Source organism: Rhinatrema bivittatum, chromosome 6 (assembly GCF_901001135.1).
Source record: "Rhinatrema bivittatum chromosome 6, aRhiBiv1.1, whole genome shotgun sequence".
Lineage (NCBI taxonomy): Eukaryota > Metazoa > Chordata > Amphibia > Gymnophiona > Rhinatrematidae > Rhinatrema > Rhinatrema bivittatum.
Genome location: NC_042620.1, coordinates 109,118,961 through 109,142,105, shown reverse-complemented (window position 1 = coordinate 109,142,105; position 23,145 = coordinate 109,118,961). Strand labels below are relative to the sequence as shown.

Genomic DNA, 23,145 nt, shown 5'->3' with positions numbered 1-23,145 from the left:
CTGTAAATAATCCCAGGCCGTAGGAGTCGGAAGGTCCATCAGGCTCCGCACCTGTGTCATGAGATTGAGCATGCGTTGGTGTGGCAGAAAAACCTTGCCCACCAAAGTATCGAAACGGGCGCCCAAAAATTCCAACTGTTGGGTCGGTTCGAGTCGGCTCTTCGCGAAGTTGACTACCCAACCCAACGACTGAAGTTGTCGCACCACCAAACAAACCGCCCGTTTGCAGGATGCTTGTGACTTCGCCCGGATGAGCCAATCGTCGAGATAGGGATGTACTAGGATTCCTTGACGATGCAGGGAAGCCACAACCACTACGAGAACCTTGGTGAACACTCGCGGAGTGGTCACCAGCCCGAATGGAAGGGCACAAAATTGGTAATGGTTCCCCAACACCATGAACCTCAGGTATCTCTGATGACGCTCTCGGATTCCAATGTGAAGATACGCCTCGGTCAGATCCAAAGAAGCCAAATACTCTCCCTTGTGGACGGCCGCAATAACAGACCTTAGCGTCTCCATACGGAAGCAAGGCACGCATAACGCCTTGTTCACGCCCTTTAGATCCAAGATTGGTCTGAAAGCGCCCTCCTTTTTGGGAACCAGGAAGTATATGGAATACCGACCCGTCCTGTGCTGGGCCGGTGGAACCGGAACTACCGCACCCAGAGCCCACAAGCGGTTGACGGTTTGAGCGATAGCCAGCTGTTTTTCCGGCAGACCGCACGGCGATATCATAAAAAGATCCCGGAAGGGACATGCAAAATCCAACTCGTAACCATGCCGAACCACGTCGAGGACCCATTGATCCGAAGTTATTTTGACCCACTCCTCCCAAAACTGGGACAGCCGACCCCCGATAAAGTGAATGGAGGAATGGGCCCTGCGCGCCTTCATTGAGCGGGCTTGCTGGGAGCGAAACCTTGCGAGGATCCCCCGTGCTGAGGCCGCCTGCCTCGAAAGGAAGGCGACCAGGACTGGGACCTTGTCGACTGCTGCTTCTGGGAAAAAGAACCACCTCTTCCCATACAAAATCGCCGTTGACCCCGAAAACGAGCTCTGGCATTCCCAAAGGACCGAGACTGACGAGGCTTATCCTCAGGCAATTTATAAACTTTATTTTCTCCCAGGTCCTTAATGAACTGGTCTAACTCGTCGCCAAACAACAACTTACCCTTAAAGGGAAAAGAACCTAGTCGTGCCTTGGAGGAGGCATCCGCCGACCAACAACGGAGCCACAGCAACCGCCTTGCGGAAACTGCCGAGGACATAATGCGAGCTGAGGTCCGCAACAAATCATATAAGGCATCCTCTGTATAAGCGACCGCAGACTCAACACAATTGGCCTGCTCCGCCTCGCCCGGTGGAAGCTCCTGTGTAGTAAGAAGCTGTTGGACCCAGCGCAGGTTGGCCCTCTGTACGAGACTGCTGCATGCCCCCGCCCGGACACCTAAGGCCGCCACGTCAAAAATGAGCTTCAACAATATCTCCAGCTTGCGATCCTGGAGATCCTTTAAGGCTATTCCCCCTGTAACAGGGATAGTCGTGTGCTTGACCACGGCCGTGACAGCCGAATCCACTGCGGGGGTCTTCAAGAGATCCAGGGATTCCGCCTGTAGGGGATATAGTTTTTCCATAGCCCTGCTCACCCGCAACGAGGCCTCTGGCAGTTCCCATTCCTTTGAGACAATCTGCAAAACTTTGGGATGGAAGGGGAAAGTCTGAGGGGGGGCCCGCAGGCCTGCCATAGCCACATCCCCCGTAGAAGTGTCCGCATCCTGATGTGGAGCCGTAAGCTCTAGCTCCTTCAGGACGTGGAGAATGAGAAAGCTTAACTCATCCTTCCCGAATAATCGTAGTACCTGGGGGTCGTCCCCCTCGACGGAACCCTGTTCGTCCGCTGTCAGCAAATCCGGTGCCCCCGGAGTATCCGGAGCGGGCCCCGGGTCCACCGGACCCTCAGGCCCCCCCCCCTCCCCAGCGCGGGCGGGTGCCACGGGCTCCCGTGGTCCCCTGACCCAGTGAGTTCCCCTGATCCAGGGAAGTCTTGGGGACCTTCGGAGGAGAGGGACCTTCGGAGGAGAGGGACCTTCTGCCTCCCAGCAGGCCTCTGCCTGCAAAAAAGCTTTGTGCATTAACAGCACAAAATCTGAAGAAAATGGCACTGACCTCTTTAAATCTTTCCTCGTGGAGCCCGGAGGGGGGGGGGGGCTCGAGGGTCCTCCGAATCGGGCGGAGATTGCGGGCTCAAGTCAGGAGGAGAAGGAGGAGGGGAGGTTCCCTCCTCCGACGCTGACAGCTCTGCCTGCCGCGTGGCCAAGATGGCCGCCGCCCTCCTCTCCGAGGGAGGAGGGGCCGGAGAACAGCTGCCCAGAGCTTTGCGATGCCGCGCAGAAGAGGGGAGAGAGGAGCCGCTGCGGGCAGTGCTCGGCCCCCGAGAGGGTCCCTCGCCCCAGGGAAGACATCGGGAGCAGAGACCCTCTCGGGAGAGTCGCGCCCCCGCCCCCCCACAGGCCGAGCAGGCCGAAGATCGCGGCATCCCGGGCAGAAGCAGAGCAGCAAGAGAAAAGCGCGCCAAACGAAGCAGGTGAGAGGATCTCACTAGCAACTCGCGCCGGGTGAACCAGCCACCCCCTCCGGAGTCCTCAGAGGCACTGGCAGGCCGGGGCTATGAGGAAGGAGCTCACTGCCTGTCCCCAACAGGACTTAAGTGACTCCGGAGAAATGAAAACCTTTTTAATTTTAAACTTTTTCTTTCTTTTTTTTTTTTTTTTAAGCCCCCTTCAGGGAATAACCCCTGGGAAGATGGGGGGAGGGTGACCGGCCCACCGGTAAGCTCTCCCCCAGCCTCTGGGACACGCTAGTCCGGGAAATCTTAAGAGGGCAATACCCTCTGTGCCTGCCCCGCAACTAAGCTCCACGCTGCGCTGCGCAAACAGACAACAGGAAAAGAGCTAACATAAGCGAGAGAAGGGAAGAGACTAATTGATCTTGTCCCAAATAGTGAATTCCCAGTACCAACAAACTGACCAGGCCAGGACCGCAGGTTATGCCTCTCAATCTGCTGGAGTCAGAGAAAATACTGAGGGATCGCAGGTGGCACACCAGTATATCTAGGGGGTGCTTTTAGTTTTCTCTCTGACTCCATCTGCTGGAGGGGAGGCATAACCCAGCAGTCTGGACTGATCCTGGTACATACAGGGAATGAGACGATCCTAAGCTGGAACCCGGGGACCTGTACCAGGCCTGCACGCCTCCGTGAGACCACCATGCAATGGTGGTCTTTGAATAGTCCTCCGACCGTTCCCAGCTCTTTTGGACTCGCTGCAGGGAGCAGCAGAGGCAGCAGGCTGGGCAAGAGGCAGAGATGGACAAGGACCAAGAACAGGCTTGGACGAAGGGCAGACGTGGACGAAGGTTAGACATGGACAAAGGTCAGACATGGACGATGATCAGATGTGGGCGATGTTCATATGTGGACAAAAGTCAGACATGGACGAAGGTCAGATGTGGACAAAGGTCAGACATAGACGATGATCAGACGTGGACGATGACATGAACTCTGGCAAGGCAAGACATGAACTCTGGCAAGGCAAGGCAAGGCGACTAAAATCATCAATAAAACTCAGGATGGAGAAGACTCCGGGATAGAGTGCTAACACCCACAGACAGGAAGGAGGCTGCAGTGGCCAGAAAGACCCGCAGGCTATCCACTGGAGCACTGCCCCCCCTCCCCCCTCCTGGGGGCTAGGCAAAGCCGGAGTCCAGAGCATCGGAGAACTATATACAAGCACATGAAGATCCTTGACTCTGACGATGAGAAGACCCACCAGCACCCTACACACCCCAGCTGGGGTGGTCACGGACCACTGGGCCGCAGCACGTCCTACCAACCCAGTCGGGCTGGTCGCGGACCATGCTGGGAGGGATCCGACGAAGCCTTGGACATCTGGACATGACGGACATCAGACAAAGACTAGGTCGAGGAACATCAGGAGTGGAAGACATCAAGGCTGGAACGAACATCAGGAGTGGATGACATCAAGGCTGGAACGAACATCAGGAGTGGACAACATCAGGGCTGGAGCAAACATCAGGAGTGGACGACATCAAGGCTGGAACGAACATCAGGAGTGGATGACATCAGGGCTGGAGCAGACGACAAGACAAAGAACGTCCAAGGAAGAGACTGGGAACAAGATGACGAGGAAGCTTCAACAATGAAACAGGAACACCCGGCAGGAGCAGAGAACAGGAAGTCCAAGAGAGAACTTACTCCTTGCAAAGGCAAAGCTGGAATGACTGAAGAACCCTTTTATAGAGTGAAGCAGGAAACACCCAAGGCGGAGCTTGCAGATGGAACCAGAGGGACCACTCCCTCCTGGCCCTTTAACTCAGGCTGAGAGATGCGGGCCACCCCTAGGGAAGAAGCAGGAAGCAGTGCAGGACCCTGGACAGCGGCCCTGCTGCAGGAAGACTGCAGGGCTGAAGCAGAAGCTGGAACCAGGCCTCACAGCAGACCCCAGCGCAGGAGGTGAACCGAGGGCGGCTCCGGGCACCAAGCAAGCCCGGGGATGTAGGCCCTCTCCCCACGGAGGGCCCAGGTAAGGTCAGTGGTCTCCGGGCCACATGGGAACGCTGTTGATGGCCTCCGGTCCACATAGAAACTAGCGACGTGGCTCCAGCCGCGTGAGGAGCGGGGCAGCGGCCTCCGGGCCGCTCAAGAGGAGGTAGGGCGGCTCCTGCTGCGAGTAAGACACGTTGGCGGCCTCCTGGCCATAAGGAATACAGCCACACGGCTCTGGCCGCGAGAGAGTGCCACGGTGCGACTCCAATCGTGCCGTTACGATGGCAGCCTCCTACTGTTGCAGGAAATTCCGGCATGGCTCCTGCCATGCCGGTGACAACATCGGGGGTCGGGCCAGGGCCACGAGCAGGATCATAACAGGGTGAATCATTTGGTCCTTTTCAGGGCCGGCAGAACCACTAGGCGAGCTAGGCCTGTGCATAGGGTGTCAAGATTTAGGTGGCGCCGCCGCCGCTCGTGGCCACTTCAGGCGGCAGAATTTTGAAAGGGCATAAAATGCCCCTTCAAAATTCTGCCCAGCCCCCCCCCCCCCCCCACATTGTGCCACCCTCCCAACGCCCCCCTGGTGGTCCAGCGGAGGGCCCAGGAGCGATCTGCTGCTACCGGGGCCTCAGCTGCTACTAACCAAAATAGCGCCGGTGGTCTTTAGCCTCTACTATGTGACAGGGGCCAACCAATGGCACCGGTAGCCCCTGTCACATGGTAGGGGCTGAAGGCCACCGGCGCCATTTTGATTAGTGGCAGCCAATGACCCGGGAGCCGCAGATCGCTCCCGGGCTCCCCACTGGACCAGGTGTTTTGTGAGGTTTTTTTGGGGGGGTGGGGAGAGGTTGGAAGGGTGGGGGAGTAGTGGCATGTGGTCCCTGCCCCTGGAGTCCAGGCTGCGACCAGGGGCAGGGCTGGGGGCGGCACGACAGGGGGCGGGGGGGACCAGTGCAATGCCTAGGGCGTCCAATCCCCTTGCACCGGCCCTGGTCCTTTTCTGCCAACATTTCAATGTTTCTATGAGCTGGTAAGGAAGTCCTAAGGGCTGCTTGTTGAATCAGAGAGCATTTCAGCTGAGATCATAAATAAACTCCATGTGTAAATTCAAGAATGAAATATTGTATACAAGAACTTGATATTGTTATGTGTTTTGGCTGAAACTGTATTTGAATTTTCTTTCGCAATGGCCAATTTAGCTGGCCCTTCTGGTATTTGCCAGGTCCAGCTATAATATATCCTTTACATGATATTACAGCCGCAGGATGACATTTGGCACAACTTTTCAGATAACTCACCTCCCTATGGTACCATCCATGCCAGACCTGGTACTTCCATTTGGCAAACTAAACAGTTGCCTACAGTGTCAAAATATTAGAGATGGCAAAATCTCATCAAAACGAGGCCTAAAGGAGTGTTTTGCCAGAGCCAATACTGCTGTGCTGGAGGTAAATTGAGGGAGGGTAGTACATCATAGGTTTGCCTAAGGCACACAATTATCTAGAGGAGCCCTTTCCCCTACCTCAGCAACCTTGGCATGTTTATGCTACCTTGCTGTACAGCTGCTAAGCCCCACTTTCTGATTTTTAGGCCCCTTGGATATCTTGTACGTAAAATGAAAGTGTATAAGCATGAAAACTCAGGGAATTTACACGAGCAGGCTAAAACGGCTGAGACGGCTCTGTTATGGATTTACTAAAAGCAGTATCTTGCCACCGTTCTGGTTTCCAATGGCCCTGACTACTGCAGCCCTACAAGCATTAGGAAGTCTCCCTCCTGAGGCGCAGGAAGAATTCGTGCAGTGTCTGCTGCTAATGGAGAGCAGGAGTCCTGCCCCGACGGCGCCAGCGCTCAGTCTTACCTTCATCGCCGGGTTGCAGGCAGCAGCCGTGCCCCGAACCTCCACCCTGAGAAAGAGAGAAGCAGCTGGTTTAGTGCTGGACAGGCACAGCAGAGATCGTCCCGACAAACACACATCTTCTCCTCTTACCTATTCATGCCGTCGCCTCCCTCTGTGCTCACTACTATACAGGCCGACCGGTCGATCTCCCCTTTCCCTGCATAGGAGACAGAAACAGAGACAGCCGCCAGTGCCAACCGGGCGAGATAACTTCCCGGTAGCAGAGAAAAGTTACGTGTTTCCCTGCGCTAAGCTGCCGCTTCTGTTCCCTGCAGGCCGGCGCCGGCTCAGACGCGGCCCCGTTTCCATGGGAACCGACGCTTTCTCCCGGGACTGCGGCTGCGATTCAGACAGGGCCTAGCTCACCCCCCTAGGCCTAGGCCGCGGGCTCTCGCCTTCCTCTCCGGATTTAACCCGGCTTGTTCCAGTTTGACTGCCGGCGTCTCTTGAAGAAGGTACCTGCTAATGGGGGACCTCTAACCAAGCCCTGTTTTAGTTATTTAACCAAAAAGAAAAATGGCAAAAAAGTATCCTTAACTACGAAAAACCAAAAAGTTACAATGACCGACAGAAAGAGGTTTTCCCAATAAAGTACACCAATCCAAACTTCTATTATGGTTTCAAATCAAGCAACATGTAAAGATAAATGTAAAAATAAAGTGAAAATACAGCCAAGCTCATACCTACACTATATTTCAGAAAATACTAAAGACTGTGTTAAAAACAGTAATCATTGGCTACTGTGAAAAAACACTAAAAAATAAATTTTTAATAATGTATATCTTTTGCTAAACATTTTTTTAACCGTAAAACCCAAAAAGAAGCTATGCCAAAAAGTAAATACTAATTTGTAGTGAAATGTCACAAACCATTGGATATGTGTCTCATTACAACAGTAGATTTCTGCTTTGATATTACAGTTCACTAAATCCTCATATCATGTCCCTATAGAGAGCTCTTGTAATGCCATAAACAATGGCTTATTCAGGGGTACAACTGATATAAACTACTTATTTGGCAATGGATCTCTGAGTGTCCACATTGTAAACACAGGAGGGTAAATATTTCAAAAATATCTGTTTATGTAAGTTAGCCAGCTAACTTAAAAGGGATATTCAGCTGAATAGCCCCGAATAAATTGCTGCTTAACCCGATAAGTACTACCTGGCTAATTTTAGGTCAACCGGTCATAGTGTCAGGGCCCAGCTTTCTCTCTCCATGCTGGGGAAGCTTATTAATGTTATGTGTTTCTACAAAGCACTTTCCACTAGGGATGTGAATCGGGCTTCGGACGATTGAAAATATCGTACGATATTTTCAAAATCGTCAGAAATCGGGGGCTCCCCCAAAACGATAGGAAAATCCCACGAAATTGTTCGTGGGGGTTTTCTTATCGTTTTGGGGGAGGGCGGGAAAAAGGCACACAAAAATAACCCCTAAACCCACCCCGACCCTTTAAAACTAATCCCTTAGCTTCCCCCACCCTCCCGATCCCCCCAAAAAACTTTTTACAGGTTCCTGGTGGTCCAGTGGGGGTCCCGGGAGCGATCTCCCACTCCCGGGCCGTCGGCTGCCACTAATCAAAATACCCTGTCACATGGTAAGGGCAAAGGCCTTCGGCGCCATTTTTATTAGTGGCAGCCGACGGCCCGAGAGCGGGAGATCGCTCCCAGGACCCCCACTGGACCACCAGGTACCTGTAAAATATTTTTGGGGGGGTCGGGAGGGTGGGGGAAGCTAAGGGATTAGTTTTAAAGGGTCAGGGTGGGTTTTTTGTTTATCGGCTCGGGCGCAGCCGATAAACAAAACCGCGATTGGGCCGGACGAAAAAAAAATCACGATGTGAATCAGAACCGGAATCAGAACCGATTCCGGTTCCGATTCACATCTCTACTTTCCACCAAGGACAGTGTTTGACCGAGCACTACAAACTTTCAACTGGTTAGCTTCAAACAAGTGGCCGTTCAAATCAGCTCTCTTGGAGCTGTTGAAAATTCACTTTTCTACCCAAAACGTTTTGGGTGCATGGTGCAGGGACTCCCAGGTCAGGCGTGCCCTGTTAGTGCTCCGTCGGCCCTCAGATAATGCCCATATCAATATCCTGTCTGCGGTGCTTCGGCTCTGACAGCTACGATGTCAGCCACAGTTTGTCTTCACCATCGCGGGAGTAGATGGGTTCAAGGGAAGCTGTGAGAGTAGCCTTTTGGGACAATGCTATTTAATGTGTCATGTCTGACAGAAGTGTACCTCTGGAGGATATACTGCAGAACAGCCAGAGACATGAACAATCATACCACAAGATTGATGTCTTTCTGCAATGATATGTGTAGCGGCTGTGATATACAGCTTTAGTGTTACAGGAGTGCTAGAACAGGGTAGAGCTTGCTTGCTTGTGAGGGAAATGTGCACATTTTGGATACTCCCCAGATGCATGATTCCATTCATGAAGATCTGACACAGCGTAACAAAGTTTTATAGCGTACATGTGGTGTTCCCATAAAAAGCGGGTGGGACTAAGGGGTTTGGAAATAGTTTGGTCTGCCTCACGTCAAGCTAGAGCTTTGCTTCTAGTGTCTTATAGCATGCTGTGGATTGACAGCAAAATAACAAAGTCAGGAGAGTGTGAGTGATGCTGCCATCCTCTAGAGATGAGCTTTGTTTTTCTGGCTCGGGTCGGGTTTCGGTTCAGGCGCTTTGTGGGAAAACTCGTTTTCCCACGGATCATTTTTTGACAAAAACGAAACTGGAACCCGAAACCGGAAAAATGAATAAAAAAAACAACACAAATCAGAAAAAAAACCCCGCGAATCAGAAAAAAACCCACACCAACCCTTCACATTTACTTTCTTATAACCCCCCCACCATCCCGATCCCTCCCTAAGACTTACTAAAAGTCCCTGGTGGTCCAGCTGGGTCCCGTGAGCAATCTCTCCCTGGACTACCAGGGACTTTTGGCAAGTCTTGGGGAGGTCAGGAGTCCCCCCCCCAAGACTTGCCAAAACTCCCTGGTGGTCCATGCTCCTACCATGTGACAGGGTCTGACCAATGGCACCGGTAGCCCCTGTGACATCATAAGGGCAAGACTATTGGCGCCATTTTGAGTCATAGCAGGCCCGACAGCCTGACGGCATGGAGGGAGAGATCGCTCGCCGGACCCTGCTGGACCACCAGGGACTTTTAGTAAGTCTTGGGGAGGGATCGGGATGGTGGGGGGGGGGGGTGTAAGAAAGTAAAATTGAAGGGATGGGGTGGGTTTTTTTGGGTTTTTTTTAATAATTGTGCCCCTCCCCCCGCACTAACCCAAAAAATGAATTTTCCCCGAAGCTCGGGGAAAATCTGTTTTGTGGTTCAGGTCCCCCCCGAACCACAATGAATTAGGTAATTTCGTTGAAATTGCCTAATTAGTTATAAACAAATGCACATCTCTACCATTCTCTCTTTGGCATAGGAGATTCTGGCTATGTGTTGTGTCTGTCGATTCCCGATGCCCTCTCTCCACCCTCCTTACCTCTTTGGCACCTCTCTCTTCGACCGCGGGAAGATTGGCTGCCGAGGCGTCCTCCTGCCGAAGTCCTCCAGCATCCCCGGACCGGCTAGACGCTGCAACCCGCCATGTTTCCTGGAGGCCTAGGGACGCGTGGTGGCACGGCCCTGACTGAAGTACCGGCGATGGCGCGAATCTCAGGGGCGTCCCCCTGAGATGACGTCACCCGTGACAGATATATAAGGTCTTAGAGTTTGCTAGCTATTCGAGTTAGAAAGGAATGGAATGGACTCGCTTTGGATTCCAAGCTTCTCTACCTAAGCTACTCTGCCTCCTCGGACTTACCAGGGGTACCCGCTCCTCGGGGGCCTCGCTCTCTCCTTTGTTTTTCAGGTGACAGTCTGGAACCGGTACTCGCTCCTCGAGGGCCCTCGTTCCCAGACTTGCTCCGTATTCTCTTCTGCCTGGAAGTCATCACTGCCAACTACATCAGTGAGGTACCATCGCTCTCTCTGAGCTTTCCCTGGAACCAGGTACTCGCTCCTCGAGGGCCTGTACATTCCAGCTCCTGGGCTTCTATGAGACATTGTGTGAGTGTTACCATCAGGTTCGGTACATGAACTCTGCATACCCTGCCTACTCACTATATTTCAGTTTCTCTACAGCTCAGCCTCCAGGGATTGCTGTTCCAGTATCTGAGGGACTACAGCTCAGCCGGGCATTCCAGCTCACTACTGCCACCTCTGGTGGTTCAGTATACTGTCTAATAAAAGAACTAGTGTGTGTCTGTCTCCTAACTCTGAGCCTGACCGGTGGTCCCTCTCGGGATCTTCCCCCGGGGGCATGGTCATCTGCCACTGGTCCAAGGATTCACCCACAACTCTCCTAAATAACAGCACCCGATTCTAATTTCTCAATTGATGTTGCTTCTCATCCCAATATCACTTTAATGTAAGATAAATAGATCTAACTATAATTGACCTTCCACCATCCCTTTACAACTACTATCAAAATATACTACTTACATCAACATTCACATTTTCTGTTCATGTCCACCAATGATTTCACTTAATACCACCTATAAAAATAGTTTAAACAGTTTATTAATTGATATAACCTCTATCCAACCCAAGCTCCCAATTCAAAGAAACATAATATCTTACTCATCCAAATATCCTCAATACCCGTCTTATTCTGTATGACTCTTCAATAATTAACTCTGCACACATTCCATCACAATTTCTTCATTAATCTGGCTCAGGTTCCATTCGCCTACTCGAATCGCGCATAATGCAAACAACAATGTTTAAAATTAACTAACTGCAGTATTAATTATCTTTAGCCAACACAACATCCATCTGACGACTATCCCATATTACCTACCTTCACTATTCATCAATGAAGTCGGTCCACAATATCTCAATTCATTTGTCTCCACCAAACCTCCATTTCCCTTCGCTCAGGAAACCAAAGTCACAGCATTTTTCTCACAACTGTTCCAAAACCAATTAGCTACCAAACCGCAAAAGTTATCTCACTACTGACCATCAAACAAACAGTGTTTAGACAAGGCCTTAAGATGGTGTCTTCGACCGATCACGGCACAGCCACTGTCTAATAAAAGAACTAGTGTGTGTCTGTCTCCTAACTCTGAGCCTGACCGGTGGTCCCTCTTGGGATCTTCCCCCCGGGGGCGTGGTCATCTGCCACTGGTCCAAGGATCCACCCACAACTCTCCTAAATAACAACAGATTGCTAACTCCCTAGCAGGTCGCTAACTCCTAACAGAACACTATGGTTGCAGGACCTAGCTTATTACGCCTGTTGCTCTTCCAAACAGGTACAATGAGGCCTTATTTTCTGCCCGCTTGTCATACATTGCAACTTCGGAGTTCTCAAAAGTAGATTTCACTGGAAAAATCAGGGGAGCTTTAATGTATGCCCCACCTAGAGTGGCTGAGATAGTACTGGTCTGCTGAGTATTCCATAATCTGGCTCTATGATATGTTATCCCAGTTGACGTCATTCAAGATCTACCAGAGGATCCCATGTCCCCCCGCAGAAGCTGAGGAGATCACAAGGACTGGCAGCCAGCTTTGGCAAAGTGTCATGCAACATTACTTTGCCTGTTAATACTCATCTAGTCATTCCTCACCATGGAAGAGAGTTCAGCAGAGTGGTTCTCGCTGGTCTCATCTCTATCTTTATTTTACTCACAAGTTCTTTGTCTAGGTCACTATGTAACAGAATCCACTTACGCCTAGTTAGGCAACATTGTGATAATAGAGCAGTAGGTGCTAGAACAGGGAAGAGCTTGCTTGCTTTTGAGGGAAATGTACACCTCACTGAACCAAAGACAAAGCAGTGTTAGAAGCAATGACCTAGCCTGCATTGTCACTGGAAGCCATTAGGAGATGTCAGGGTGCTGCAAGGCCCTTTGCCTGTCCAGCTTAGGGCTAGTTATGTTGTCCTACTTTATGTAGGTACATAGAAAACCTGCAGAGTACTTTGTTTGTTCTGATTTCCAGGAGCAGTTACAGTCTTTATCTTATCTGTGGCCACCTTTAAAGCACATAGGCTGAGGACTCCAGGGGAGACAAGCTAGCAGAATGGTCTTTTTCCAAGCTGAGTCGTGACCTATCAGGTCTTTTCAGGTTTGAGGCCCTTGATTGTCCACATGGCTGCCCTGACTTATGGCCAACAGTTGAGTTGCTGTCCTATAGGATGGGTATCGTGTGTTGTTTGAGCATTTTTGAGTTAGTGGATACTGAGACCAAGGCAGGTGTGCTGATAGGCTCTCAGTCATCAGCTCTATGCAAAGCATTAAGGCGAGAGAAGGTGTTGTCAGCTGATGACCTCATGAGCTAACAACAAGCTTCTTTCTGAAGCCTGCCACTGTGCAAAATATATAGACCAATAGCTCCCAGAAATATTATATGATAGGCATGATGTCTTCTGCACTTTCAGTGTTATGTAGAAAGACAAGCATGTAAGGGCACCTGAGTCTGGAAGGGCCCACATCTGTAACAAGGACAAATCAGTGAGCATACATGCTTCCGAAAGATGCCTATCAGTCTGCCAAATGTAGACAATCTTCTGTGAAGAGTAATGACTCTGACTACCTCATTAGCAGGTAGGGACAAGTTCAGAATAGACATCATTGATGGTTGATAATAAACTTATTGCATTGGTTGAAGGTAGTCTCTGAAATGATTGGATAGTCAAGCTGAACTGAGACAGTTCCACTCACTAATCACTATACATAAAAAATTCAAATTTTTATCACCTCAGTAACAGTGACACAAACTCGTTCCATTAGCAGGCAGGTGAAATAACACAAAATCCTGCAAAAATGTCACTATATAGCAAACCTGCCATACCAAAACAGCAATAACTCCCAACAACTCTACTTATGAAAAGACAACTCAGTACATATTATATCTGGGTCAGGGGCAGCAGGGACTGAATCTGCAGCCCTGGATGTTCAAGGCCAGGAGATCCTGCAGTGGAGCCACAGAGGCTCTGAATCACAAGAATCCTGAAGAAAATACTAAGTAAAGCAAAGCTAGGGTGACCCATCTCCAAAGGCTTCTACTAACCCAGCATTAGGTGTGTCCCAAATAGAGGGCTGTATAAGGAGATTTAGCCTGGCATACCTTTGCTGGTCCAACAGTCCACACAGAGTTCTCTATGCGATAGTCTATTGCCTGGCCATTTTTTCCCTGTGATTTCTGGTTCCTGCTCCAGCCCTGGTCTTCAGCTATACTTTTGGTTTCTGCTCAGGTATGACACTGAGGACCACAACTGGGAACCAACCCAAAATGCTCATGCCAACCAACTTTGGAGAAGTTTAATTTTTAAAGCCAAAGAATGGTATGGATAGATCTTGGAGATATGATCTCCAATCTTCAGGGTCTCTGTTCTGTCTGCTCCAGCCTTACCCCTTCCCCTCACATTTCCTACAGTACAGACTAAAGCGTGGGAACAAAGATGGAAAGCTCAGGTCCTGTCAGAGCTATAGCCAGAGTTAGTAAAACCACTTAAAAAACAAAGCCATGAAGAAGAACAGTACGTGGTGTGCCGGTTTATTTGTGCACATGAAAGATGTGAAGACAAAGTGATTAAAAGCCATAACTGCTCTATTAAGCTTATGTGGCTGTCAGGACCTGTTGGTTTGCTGTTGCTATTGCTGTTGTACCAACTATTCTGTCTAATGGTTAATCTGCCCTTGAGGTTCTAGAAGGATCCCTGACCCATGGCTCCTGGCCTCAGAACTGCTGCTGCAATGACTAAATTAGAAGCTGTGGGAGAGTGGTCTATTAAATCAGGGGGGAAATCCCCAGGTAGCTGAGAGTAAAGACTCGGGGTACCAGAATCCCAATACTGGTTCCTGTTGAACTGGAAGGAAAAGGGGAAACTATTAGGCCAAAAATAAAATGAAACATGCCAATACGCTGAGCTGAATAAGGTTTCATTTGACTACAGCAACCTGAACTGAAAAAAAAGAAAGTAAAAACTTCTAACCTTTGTCTTCAAATCATCAAAAATAAATCTGACAATCATTTTCAGTGCTGTAGCATCTTCAGTGCTTGTGTGGTTGTTTGTTGTACAAATTTCTTTAATATTAAACAGCTTTTGTTTGTTGACTGTTATATATATCTTCACTTATAATGTGTATAGCTCTTTAAAAATTGCAATGAAATCCAACCAGTTTAGCAAGAAAATGAATTAGTTGCATTAAATTACATGTCAATAGACTAGATGTCACAATTTGCCGAAGAAGCCTGCAAACAAAGCAGTGACTGCGCTTTCATCTGCAATTTGAACTATGATTGCTGATCAGAAAATTGTTTAATACTGCCTATGTGGTAATCAGCCACAAGTCTGACATTACCCATCATTCCGTTGAATGTTCTGTTTCACTAATCTGTTAAATAGTAAATGGATTCTCTACTCACTTCATATTTACAATTAATAGAAGTCATCCAACTGAGCTTTCCATGAGCTTAAGGCTTAAAAGAATGCAATAGATACAGTAGAATCCAGCAGAAATATTGTGTTTAAAAATGGAAACAAACTTGACTTTTGATGCAGCGAGGTAAAGCCATTACTGGTTCAGCCTGTTCAAGCCAGCTGTCAACTCTAAAAGTGGCATGGGAACTTCCCTTCTGCTCCTTTGGATTTCCAGCTTGATTGGAACCAGGACTTGGATCTGGTGTGATGAGGATTTTTCCCTTATTTTGTGTTCTTTCCAAACTCCCTTTAATCCAGCCTTTGCAGTGCATCCTTGGTCAGGGATCATATATCCAGGTCTACTTCTGGAACCCTGGCCTCTGGGTGCTACTGTTGCATGAAGACTATGGCTGCCTCTTCCCAGGGACTGCAAACTTTGCCTCTATAGCATCCCCCAGCCCCAATTGGCATGGAGATCGGAATCAGGAATCAAACCCAGGTCTCTCTGCATGGTAGTGCACACCCATGGCTACTGAGCCACCAGGCTGGCCCCAGAGAGAATATTTTTGTTACAAACAGGGTGCATCTGTAACAGAAGCCGTATATCTTATGTTAAACATTATAAAAATACAAGAAAACTGCAACCGAATATTTTGTTGATTATACTATTACTGCTTTAAGGACTAATGAGTAGTTTATGGTTTCTTGTCTTTTCAAAATTCCTGAGTAACATAATCAATCAACTTCTGGAAATATTTGACCTATGGCACTTTTCTCATGCTACAAAAGGTATTCAGGCCAGATCGGGGGAAGGTCATCTCCCCACACATCCCTGTATGAGATTTACCCTGTGCATAATTTTTTTTGCACACTTCTGAATATTTCAGCATGCAAGCCTATGTTTCAATGCAGTCACTGCTGGGCTGGCACAGAAAGGATAAATTTCCTAATGTTCTTGTCAGGAAGTTAATTTATATTGTGTGAATTAAGAGATAAGATTAACTTTGTTATGCAGTTGTATGGGGAAATTGTAATCTGTTTGTAAATATGTTGTGGTGCAATATCAATCAGTGAAGATGTATCTATAATCAATTCTCCATTTCTTTTCAACTAGCAAGAAAGTAAAGAAGAACATGAAAGATAAGAAAATGTAAATAGAGAATATGAGGGGAATGAAGCCATAATGTAAGGAGGCAGGAAATGTATCAAACTTAGAAAATACTAGGTAGGAGATTTTACACTGAAACCTTGGATGTATTATGAAACATATTAGCATATAAATCCAGCACATGCAAGTATGAAAAGTCACCTGAAAATGAAGAAATTAAGACCTTCCTTTCCATGCAATGTATTTTAATGATCTCCTCACATAGGGGTAGACGCAAGAGCACATCAGGAAATATCTGTTCATGGAAAGGTTGGCGATTCATGGTGTGGCCTCCCAGTGGATGTGGTGGAGACCCAAATAGTAATGGAATTCAGAAAAGCATGAACAAGCACAAAGCATCCTTATTTGGGGGAAAATGTGAAGGGAAAGCCAATGAGTGCCTGAGGTCTATGTCATTTGCAATAGTACAGTGCTCTTCATGGTAAGGCCTGGACTCCAATGGCAGCTCCCACTGCCTCCCACATGTAGCTTCCTGACTCTCTCCCCACCCCTCAACATTGACTTCTTCAGAGGCTTGCTGCTGGTGCTATCTGCAGAATAACTGTTGGTAGTGTTTTTCTGGCTGTCCAAACTCCTGTTTTATTCTTGCAAGACCATGAGAAGGGCAGACGTTTAGGCATCACATGGCTCAAACTCACTGGAAACTATGCTCCAGAGGTGACACTAGCAGCACTGTAGAAGCTGAACTGTGGGCCGTGGAAGAGAAAGTTGGGGGTTGAGACTGGCTGGGTTGGGATTGGGGGAGAATGTTTATTGTGAGAAGTGTGTGTGTGTGGGGGGGGGGGGAAGGATTTGGAAAGAAAAGGTGTTAGAGGAGATGAGCTGGGGAAGAGTGGGTGGGAGAAGCAGACTTTGTTGTAGTTATTCAAACTGCTTGGATTGCATCTGAATAGCCAGGCCAGCTGCATCATTGAAGTGGGGAATGCCCCTCTGCCCCCCACCCCCACCCCAAGCCAGTGTGCTCTGGCCATTATTGGCACTGGCTTGAGAAACAGTGAAGATCACTGCACTAGAAAGTAAATTGAGCAGACTAGCTAGACTTTACATTGCTTGTGTTGTCATATTCTATGTTTCTAATTATGCTGCCATACACATAAATACAATGCCCCACTCTGGAATACTATTCATACAATACAGATAATCAGGGTTCAATTACTGTGTCCGCATTGGGCAGGATGGTGCCGGGGCTGCATTCACAGTCCTAAGGGAGTGGGGGAGGGTGAAGGAAACCTTTCCATCATGAAATAGCAACACCTCTCCACTGGATTTAGAGTGCACATGTACCAGGCTCCAGAGGAAGCCACTGTCTGTGGATTTTGCCAGGGACTTCAGTAACTAGAGGGAAAAGGTTGAGGTGAAAGGCCAAAGGGGCTGAAGGAAAGTGCTGGGGTAAAAACTAAATAAAATAAACTACTATTAAATTGATAGAGCTACATGTGTTGCTTTGCTGAAGAGGTACTATTTTAAGAACATAAGAAGTTGCTATACTAGGGGACCGAGGTTCCATCAAGCCCAGCATCTGTTTCCAACAGTGGCCAATCCAGGTTAAAAGTACCTGGTAAGTACCCAAACACTAAGTAGATCCCATGCTACTGATGCTAGTAATAGCAGTGGCTATTCCCTAAGTCAGCTTGATTAATAGCAGTTAATGGACTACTCCTCCAGGAACTTATCCCTACCTTTTTTAAACCCAGCTACACTAACTGTCCTAACCACATCCTCTAGCAATGAATTCCAGAGCTTAATTGTGCGTGGAGTGAAAAATCATTTTCTCCGATTTGTTTTTAAATGGAATTTGTTGCTGGAGAATATGATTTAATTTATTCCACTTGGTGTGAATGAACCAGACCTTCTCATACAGAACTAATCCACAGTAACTCCTGAAAACATCACAAAGGGTCAGATGTGCTAAATGTTTTGCCCATAGACAAAGTTTTCTATTTACTTTTTAGTTAGTGTGAAAGAGCCAATTCTGATTCAGAGTATGCCAGGCACTTTAGGAAGAGTGTTTTCCTGAGTTTATGTATAATGAGAAACCAGTGGGGACACTTTTTTTTTTTTTTACCATACAATTAAGCCTTCAAAGAACCAATAAATCATTCAATATTTCTTTCACTAGGACCTGTACTACAGTACAATTTATATACCATGCTTCAAAGGAGAGCACAGAATGGTTCACAACATCTGCAATATTCTGCAAAATTCCTAAATTGTGCAAACAGCCAAATATGTGAAGATGTCCAACCCATACCATTATTTTTGTGTGACAAATGTGGGTAGACTCTAATAATATTTGGGGCTGTACCATGCTGATGACGCACAAGTTTTTTCATACTTCCAAATTATATGGAATATAAATCTATAATGAACTTGATGGAAGATTTAAGAGCAAAACAGTAAGCGGTACAGTATGAGTGTAAACCTCAGCTTGCAACAGAAAGGTACAGAACCTGAGTTGTAGAGCAATTATGTTGGCACTAAATATGCCCCAGAATTTACTAAGCAATCTGAGAAGCCACTCACCCTTCAGATTAGGAACAAAGTAACCTGTTATTCAGAAGTGTAAGCTGTTATCTGTTTTAAAAATATTGTAAAACCCACTCTATGGAGCAGATGCACTAAGAGAAATTCAGTAGTTCAGGCAGCCTAATGGACTTTGGGTCTAGAGGTTTTCACCAGTTTGCTATGTTATTTCAGATTGATCAACCAAAAAACAAACAATCTCATTTTCAATGGAGAACAAACTGATTCAATATTTGAAGCAGAGAAAAACCAGTGCAAGTCTTTAATAAACCAGCCCCTTTGTTAAAGCTTTGCTTGAGCCACAGAATAAGAAAAAATATCTCTTTCCCTCCTAGGATGTGTATTGTGGTACTTATAAATTAATTTTCAAGTCACCTAAAGAGTGTAATTGGGGAAAAAATGGATTATACATGAAAGGTTAACTTGTTTAAATGTTTCAATTACTTGATGATGTTATGATGCTTAATTTTATAAAACTATATATAAAAAATTTTTAAATAAAAAAAGATATTCAATTATTTGAAATTAAAAAATAGCAATTTGTTATTCCTGTCCATGCCCTAAAAATTAAAGAACACCATTTTCAAGTTTTTATTCCTTTCCTGCCTCAGAAAAAAAAAAAAAAGAAAACTTGAGGGGTAACTGAAAATTTAGCAAGTATATGCTTTTTGTGTGCGAGTGTCTAGTTGATAGTATGTGGCCCTGATTTGTAAATTAAGTTTATCCTACATAAGCCTTACTGTACTTTTGAGGTCTGTCTTTAAAGAGCAATTCCATTTTCTTAATTTCAGAAAAAGAAAGGATGTCTTCCCTGTGTACCTAAGCTATGTTAGAAGTAATATATGATTATATGGAAGTCAAATAGTCCTTTAAGTCTTTTAGTTTTTGGCTGTAGTAGATACACTAAAAGTATTATATTGATTTTCTTTACCTTGGCCTAGGCCCTGGTTCCACTCATTTTCAAAGGTATAACTCTAAATATATATATATTCTCCTTTTTCCCAAAATGAATTACCATATGAAAAAGTATTACAATGTTTTAAAGTATATTTATACATTAAGACTGTATATGAAACTAAATGAATATGCAAAGTTTAATAAAAACATTCTTACACTGTACATTTCTGTAAAGTACATTACAGAAATTATCTTGGTGGCACAATATTGTCTGCAGATGGATAATTGAGGGCACATCACTATTTAATTTATTCTGTTAATTTAGTTTTATTTTACTAGTTCTTTTCCTTTTGGGAACGAATTTCACATTATTTTCCAGTGGGAAACTAAAAATCTCTCATCTAAGAATGTTCTGCCCTTATATGTTGGAAGGACTCCTTCTAGATGCAGTCTCAACAATATATTTAAGAGTTAGGGCGATGGAAAAGGAACAGGTGAAAGGGTTCTTTCTGTTTTCTTGTCTGCTTATGGATCCATACTCTAAACCCTTCTAGATCTTTTTCAACACTTGCTGAAGTTGTATGAAAAAAAAAGTTGCTTCTAAATACATGTGAGACATCCTATTGTGAGTTTACTGAAGTAGAAGGCACTGAAAAGGGCAAACGCAAAGGCGGAACTACAAGCCACACAAGGAAAAATCGCATTTTCTTTTAAATTGGATCACAATGCTCTACACATCTAACAATTTCAAACCTAGAGCAAAGCCTGATCCTAGCAATATATATTTGTAAATTTGTAACCACCTAAAACCGCTGTGAATGATCGTCTGGTTGCTATTACTTTCTTCCAGACTAAATAAACTTAAAAATAATTCTGCCAAAAGAAGCATTTCCAGGCCTCTTGTTCTTATTTAAAAGCCTTCAAAAGAAGAAAAGATCAAATGAGACCGACTCAGTTGGGATCTCGGAAATGTGACCCCAGTGTTAATTTATTTATTGTCACAGGAGTTCGGGTCTCTTTACAGGAACATCGCTGGGTTAAAACATGCTGAAGCCCCTGCATGGAGCCAAGGACAATAAAACACTTGTATTCAATCAACCGATTAAATAATCTGTATACAAAACGTTAGCCTTCCACGGAAGAACGTCCGCAAAATTCAAGATCCATAAAGTGAGATACTCAACGTTTCTTCTGTAAACGCACACATTATGTGTTTGTTTTGGGGTAAAAATGTTACAATTTTATTCCAAAGGTGGAGCTTCTCCCTCGCTCCCCACTTATCTCTCGAGAACGGAAAAAAAAAGTTCCTTGAAACCCGTTCTACCATTCTCTTCTTTACAACAAACCTGGCTTTTGGAGGTCAGAGGTGTCATTGAAACAGGAGAAGCCACCGACGACGATTGCGCTGCATAGGATAAAGAAAGGCCGGCCGGCCAGGTCCCCGGGATCCTCGCCCCCGCTCTGTCGGGAGGCCGGGCCAGCAGCAAACCCCCGCTAACGCTCCCGGCCGGGCTCCTGCTTCACGCCCTTCTCGGCCCCTTTCAGCCTCTTGTTCTGGTGCGTTTTCACGTGCTTGGCCAGGTGGTCGCTGCGCATGAACCTCTTGGCGCACTCGGCGCAGACGAAGCGCTTCTCGCCCGTGTGCGTGCGCAGGTGCCGCTGCAGCTCGTCCGAGCGCGTGAAGCTTTTGCCGCAGAAGAGCCAGTTGCAGACGAAGGGCCGCTCGCCCGAGTGCCAGCGCAGGTGCGCCTTCAGGTGCGACGTCTTGCCGTACACCTTGGCGCAGCCGGGGATGTGGCAGACGTGCTGCTTCTTCTTGCCGGGCTCCTCCGCCGGGCCGGCGGACTGGCAGTTGGGGCACCGGCACCGCCGGCACCTGCGGGCCGCGGCCAGGGGCGACTTGGTCTGCAGCAGGGCGGCGATTTGCGTCTGATACTGGGCGAAGTCCGAGTGGCCCAGCACCAAGCTCCGCGGGATGGGGAAGCGGTGGTGGGCGTGAGCGGCGGGAGAAGGGCGGCTCAGCGGGGTGGCTTGCTGGATGCTCCACCAGGGGATGTCTTCGGCGGGGTTGGGCGACAGCTGCCTGGGCTGCTGGTGGAGCAGGCCGGCGTGGCCGGGCACGAAGGCGTGCATGGCCGCGGGGAGAGGAGCCGAGGCGGCGTAGGGGAGGTAGGCCGGCGGACAGCCAGAGGGCAGGGCTGCCATGGAGGGGGGCAGCATCTTGACGGAAGAAAACTCGTAGGGGTAGGAGGGATCGGCCGGGGGCGTCAAGGGCAGTTCGTGGGAACCGAAGGAGGGGGGGATGTGCGCTGCCAGCGGGGGTTTCTGGGGGGCCAGGCCCAGGTTATTGCGGGGAGGCAGACCCCCGGGGGAGTGGGCCGGCATCTCGTTAGTCCACGGGTGGAAGATCCTGGAAGGAGACCCCAGAGTTGGCTCGTAGGAAGCCGGAAGGAAGTCCGGATGCGCAGCTCCTGGTTGTCCGATGCGGCTACAGGTGGCAGCCAGGAGAGCCAAGGGCGAGTGCTTGACCAGGTCCGGGGAGGCGCTGGGAGTGCGATCCTGGGACAGAAAACAAAAAGGAGGACACAGCTGTCACACAGTGCAGTGCATTCATCATGTCCTGGTACAAAGTGTCCGATTACAGCAGATTTTACATTGCCAGAAACAGGGACACATCGGCTGCAAGGCAGAACACAAGAACCCCCTAAATCCACAAGTGGTGGGCAAGAGCAAAAAGCCCAAGTTACCAAAAAGTGGAACCATTCCTGCTTTTGGAAGTCAAAAATAGTTACACTTAGTTTGTGTAAAAAAAAAAAAAAAAAAAAAAAGGAGCAATTTGGAAACTCCATTACCAGCAAGTTTTGGGGTTTTTTTTTGTTTTTTAATATTTCTAATTTATGGATGTTCTTATGTGATCCGCGCTGGACTAAAATGCTTTGGGAAGAGACGGAACACAAGATTTTAAATAAAATAAATAAAATACAGTTTTTGCTTTCTAAGCAAAAAAAAATAATACTGTAGCTATATACCAAATAGAAATCATAACAATATAAAGATAATCTCTTTGAATTCAAACGCATGCCACGAGATAGAGAAATTGAACATTCTCCTTCCTGGGGGGGGGGGGGGGGGGCAAGTGCGTCAAACCAAGCCAGATTAAGAAACTGCAGAAGGCAGCCCGAGCCGAGAGGTGAAGGCTGCGACGCCGGCAGCCCCAGCCCCAGGGCAGCGCAGCCTCCATCCTGCTGCTGCTGGAAAACTTTAAGCGCGCCTCCTCTCCATCAGAGTCGGGCAACCTTGCCCCCTTTTTCGCTTTTCCCGCCGAGGTTCTCCTCCCCACCCCCGTCCCGTCTGACCTGGAGGAAAGCCTGCAGAGGGTCGGAGCGCAGCACGGCCACCGCCGCCATGGATCCGGCTGCAGGAGCTGGGCGAGAAGCCGGTCCGGGTGGAGGCCCCTCGCCTAGGCTCCGTCCCGGGGCGCTGAGCTTCCTGCTCCCCGGCGGCTCTCTCCCGACTGCGGGGAGGTGGGGGCGGGGGGCGGGAGGGGGATCCTCGCCAAGAATTTGATAAGGACTTTGCCGAGCCGCCGGCCAGTCAGAGCGCAGATTTAGGGCTTTGAAGTTCGCCGCTGCCCAATCATCAAAGAGCGG

At 48.0% G+C, this 23,145-nt stretch overlaps 2 protein-coding genes across 3 annotated transcripts in view; both read right to left on the bottom strand.

Moving 5' to 3' along the window:
- The window catches only part of ERICH2 (glutamate rich 2), a 172,702-nt gene extending 165,942 nt beyond the window's left edge, over positions 1–6,760 (bottom strand). The window contains exons 1-2 of the mRNA XM_029605741.1: positions 6,561–6,760; positions 6,432–6,477 (exon numbers count right to left, since the gene is read on the bottom strand). Of these exons, the coding sequence (XP_029461601.1) occupies positions 6,432–6,477; positions 6,561–6,568 (54 nt within the window). The 5' untranslated portion in view covers positions 6,569–6,760. The remainder of the gene's footprint in view (positions 1–6,431; positions 6,478–6,560) is intronic.
- Positions 6,565–23,102, bottom strand: SP5 (Sp5 transcription factor). Of its 2 annotated transcripts, XR_003857371.1 has the most exons (3): positions 22,852–23,102; positions 20,842–22,054; positions 6,565–6,627 (listed from the first exon to the last, which is right to left on the bottom strand). XR_003857371.1 is itself a non-coding variant. In XM_029605737.1 (2 exons), the coding sequence occupies exons 1-2, from the start codon at positions 22,900–22,902 to the stop codon at positions 20,990–20,992; spliced, it is 1,116 nt and encodes a 371-aa protein (XP_029461597.1). In that variant the 5' UTR covers positions 22,903–23,102; the 3' UTR covers positions 19,279–20,989. The 2 variants fall into 2 exon arrangements, 1 of the variants encoding a protein (XP_029461597.1); XM_029605737.1 differs by lacking the exon at positions 6,565–6,627 and having other exon boundaries at positions 19,279–22,054.
- Between the last annotated feature and the right edge of the window lie 43 nt (positions 23,103–23,145).